We start from the raw sequence: 3,950 nt of genomic DNA on the forward strand, positions 1-3,950 counted from the left end.
AATTGCCTTAGTGCGCACAGACACGAGCCTAAACAGCAAGGGGGAAAAGATGTGGATACACCAAATAAGTTGATTACCTCCGAGTGGCGTAATAAAAAAAAACAATAAATATACGCAGGAACGCTGTCGGTGTGTGTTGTAGATGTGGTAATAATTCGGGTTCCATGCCTAGTCATGAGCAAATATCTTTAAACATATGCATGTATATGTCTATCCTTCAATTTATTCTAATTAACTTTAATTCGTTTCTCTTTTTTTCCCCCATGTGAAGTGAGCCGTCCGGGAACGGCCTGCCACAATTCCGGATTGTGGTTTCAGTGTTTTTTTTTTTCAACTTGTGAATGTGCGTGTTTGCATTTTTGCTACACTTTATTTGTTTGATCATTGCCTCTTTATTTGACGTATGGAAAATGAAAGATGGTCCGCCGGCCGTCCCGTACAGCTGAGGTTTTTTTTTGCTTCTGCTTTTGCACTTCCCTCTACGTTTTGTTGCTTTTCTCTGCTTCCGTTTTTTTTTGTTAATTCCTTTTTTCTTTTTTCGCTCTGCTGTATATATGCTTGTGTGAGCGAAATGAATGAATAGTGATTCGGTTACGGATTTTGCCTCGCTGTCGGCGGCATTGCCGTCACATAATGTGATCGGCGCGGTTGTGCGGGTCGTGCAATTGAAAGGGGAATGAAGTGACTTTTACGTATTAACGGTTATGGGAGATGTGAAATTTGACCTAACTTTTGCGAAGGATTATCGTATTTTCGTCGCAGTGGTGAATCGAGTTTAATTCCGGTGCCACTTCACGAGAGATCGGTTTTTAATTGGATTGCGACCTTTTGCTCTTTTCTATCTTTTGTGCATGGCCGTTTGTTCCTTCCTCTGTTGATTTCTCCCCTCTTCTATTTGGTGTGTTAAAAATGTAACGCTTTGAAAACACGCGCCTTTGCCTTGCTGCTTACAAGTTTCAAAAGTTCAGGAAACAGTCGTGCGTTCGCGATATAGTTTGGTGTTGCCATGTCCAGCAATAATCCCTCCGATATCCGCATTCGGACGGAGTTGCTGCAAGAAATGCAATTACTGCACGCCCAACAGGAAGGAATGAAGAATATCAGGCAGTCGGAGGCTTCACATTCTGATGAAAATGACAAAAAGGAAAGGGGCACGCGGAGCGGCAGCACCACCGGCACATGCAGTGAATTTGACGTGTGTGCGGTTTATGACGATGACGACGTGCCGTTGGCGGCGCAATTTGTGCGCAGTTGCCCACCGCTGACGGATCCCTCGTGGGCAATGGAGGAGTTGCTTCGCATTAATTCTCATGTAGCCGTGTGGACTGGAAGTGCGCTGCCAAACAGCGTATGGGCCTTACCGGGCAGTGGCCACTGTCCCTTCGGCTCTACAGACGCGGATTTTGCACGCATTCGTTAGGCTGACGAGTTTGATGTCGCCTCTTGGCGGAGTGAAGCACATGGTCCCAGCTTCAGAAGGCAAGCACGTTTAATATATATATATATATATGTGTGTGTGTGTGTCTTGTACGTTGAAATGGCACGGAATCAAACTCACTCCATTAACAGATTCATCCCTCCTCTTTTAGAGAGGTTTGTGTGCACGCGTTTACCTTGTGCTGCTTTATTTTCCCTCTTTTCCCTCCTCATCACACGCTGGTATTATACGTTCCTCTCGCTGTAGACCCTGTTTGTTCATTTTTTCCATTTTTCACCCGTTTGTCAGTCTGTCAATTCTCTACCACCTCCCCGCGCAATTCTTTCTATCGTCTTCAGGCGGTGTGTCACTACTGTGGGTGTATGCCAAGGCTTACCATACAATTTTTCTTTGTTTTTGCCTCCCTTTCCTTTTCTTTCCTTTCTCTTCCTTTCCTTTTTGTGTTTGAATATAATTCCGTTTAGTAGAGGAGCGGTAAAGCGTGCCCGTGTGCGCGCAACCAATAAACCAATGAAGCTGATAGCGAAACTCGGTGGTGGGGGGTCGGGTAATAACACGAAGGAACTCACAATTTCCAACCCCGAAGCAACACTCAACAACTTGCGCACCGTCATCGCAATAAACTTCCGCCTTCCATTAGGTAGTTTTCGCTTGCAGCATGCCACTTTCGACCTCAATGACGATAAACGTTTACTGCGCAATATTGGTATTCAGGATGGTGACACCATTACGGTGGTAGCGAAGCATGAGCGAGAGGAGAGTGGGAGCGGGAGCGGGAAATCAAAGGAAAATGGATCTGCAGTACCGCCCCCACCAACCACAGCAGGAACTATGGAAGGGAATTCTGAAGCCGTCACTGGCGTTGAGAAGAGCGGGACGGAAGAAGCCGATGGGGACGAGGAAAGTGAGTTTGATGAGAATGATGGAAGTGATGGAAGTGATGATGATGATGATGACGATGGTCAGGAGGCAATGCTCGCACGCCTCTTCGAGGTTCCAAACCTCATTGAGATGCGGCAGCGTTTTCTCGCCGACCCGGAAGGGGTGTTACGGCAAATTAGTGCGGACGATCCGGTGCTTTTGGAACTCATAGCCAAAAACCGCCAGGCCTTTCTCGACCTTGTCTGTAATGACAACTTTTTTGAGGAGCTGCAGCGGGACAGAGAAGAGGGCGTGATGACAACGGAAGAGGATGAAGAATTTGACGAAGAAATGTTAGAGGAAGTAATGTCACAGTTTTTGGCAGCAGCAAGTGACTTGGATGATGAAGCTGTTGTTGAGCAGCAGGATGAAGATGGTAGTGAGACGCAACGCTATTTGGACCGTGTTCCTACGGAGGTGGAAGAGGAAAAGATTGAACAATTGATGCAGCTAGGTTTCACACGAGAGCAGTGTAAAGTAGCCTTCTTCAAGGCAAAGCGAAGCATTGAACGAGCAGCAAATTTGTTGTTCGAGAACCCGCCGCAGTTATAAGAGTTGTCTGGAACCGAGGCGGTGTGAAAATACATTGCGGGTGCGAGACAGTGGAAGTTTCGTCAGGTACCAGTAAGCACTTGTTCCTTCGCTTTGCTTCTGCTGCTGCACGTTACATTACCCTTCCCACTTGAGTACGGTACTCTCCTCCGTCTCTGTGGCGGTCGCAGAAGGGGGGGAAAAAAGAGGAAACGACATAAAGGGCCGAGAACCTATTAAAGATGAACATAAACAGGTATATTTATATATTTATTTAAAAATATGTAGGTAGTGAATGTTACACAAAGCACATTTCTCGTGCCGTATCCCCATCTTCCGCGCAGGAGAAGGAAAAAAAACAGTAAACGCTGAAAGGGGGAGAATTTATGTTGGTGCGCACGTAGACTTTTTGATCACGCTTGAAGCAGAGTAAAAAAAAAAGGAAAAGGGGGGAAAGGATAACAGGTTGTGCCGTGCAAGGAATGTATGATCGCACGTTGTTATTGTTTTTTGCGATGTTACTTTTTTTTTTCTTTTCTTTTTGTTCGTGGGTGAGCACTCCACCGGCTGCACTCAGAAAATGTGTCTGCCCATATCCCGTCCTGTTTTGATGATGATTCGTTCTCACCTTTGGTCAGTGCTGGCGTTTTCTTTCTTTTTCTTTTCTGTTTTTCGGCTTTGCTCGTCTTTACCAACAATTTCCTAGCGGTTGAAAGGTGGTACCCGCAGTTCTTTTCATTTGTTTACCCCCCTTTTTTGTTTAGTTCTTTCATCTCATCTCATTTTTATTTTTATTTTCATTTTTGCATTGTTTTTATTGGTTTGTTTCACTTACATCCCGGAAGTGTTGTCACGTGTCAATTTTATATTTTGTTCCAAGTGGAAGGGAAGGGAGACGACGGGATTACCACTAATAAGGTTAGGGGAGTATGTCTTGACGGGGGCGAGAGGGAGTGGGAATGATGAGATGTTTTGCGCATGTGATGAAGCACTGAAGTTTCCTATTTTGTTGCTTCATCGTTAGCGCTGTTTTAATTTTATTATTATCATTATTATTATT

The 3,950-nt window shown here is 45.2% G+C and overlaps 2 protein-coding genes across 2 annotated transcripts; both read left to right on the forward strand.

Moving 5' to 3' along the window:
- Positions 1–1,006: 1,006 nt before the first annotated feature.
- TEOVI_000162900 (uncharacterized protein) lies at positions 1,007–1,420 on the forward strand (the record flags this gene model as incomplete). Its single annotated transcript, XM_067224835.1, has 1 exon — positions 1,007–1,420. The coding sequence occupies one exon, from the start codon at positions 1,007–1,009 to the stop codon at positions 1,418–1,420; it is 414 nt and encodes a 137-aa protein (XP_067080936.1).
- Positions 1,421–1,948: 528 nt separating this feature from the next.
- On the forward strand, positions 1,949–2,911 carry TEOVI_000163000 (XPC-binding domain/UBA/TS-N domain containing protein, putative; the record flags this gene model as incomplete). The annotated part of the gene is made up of 1 exon (XM_067224836.1): positions 1,949–2,911. The coding sequence occupies one exon, from the start codon at positions 1,949–1,951 to the stop codon at positions 2,909–2,911; it is 963 nt and encodes a 320-aa protein (XP_067080937.1).
- Between the last annotated feature and the right edge of the window lie 1,039 nt (positions 2,912–3,950).

The sequence above is a fragment of the Trypanosoma equiperdum genome, assembly GCF_001457755.1.
Source record: "Trypanosoma equiperdum strain OVI genome assembly, contig: ctg_392, whole genome shotgun sequence".
Classification (NCBI taxonomy): Eukaryota; Euglenozoa; class Kinetoplastea; order Trypanosomatida; family Trypanosomatidae; genus Trypanosoma; species Trypanosoma equiperdum.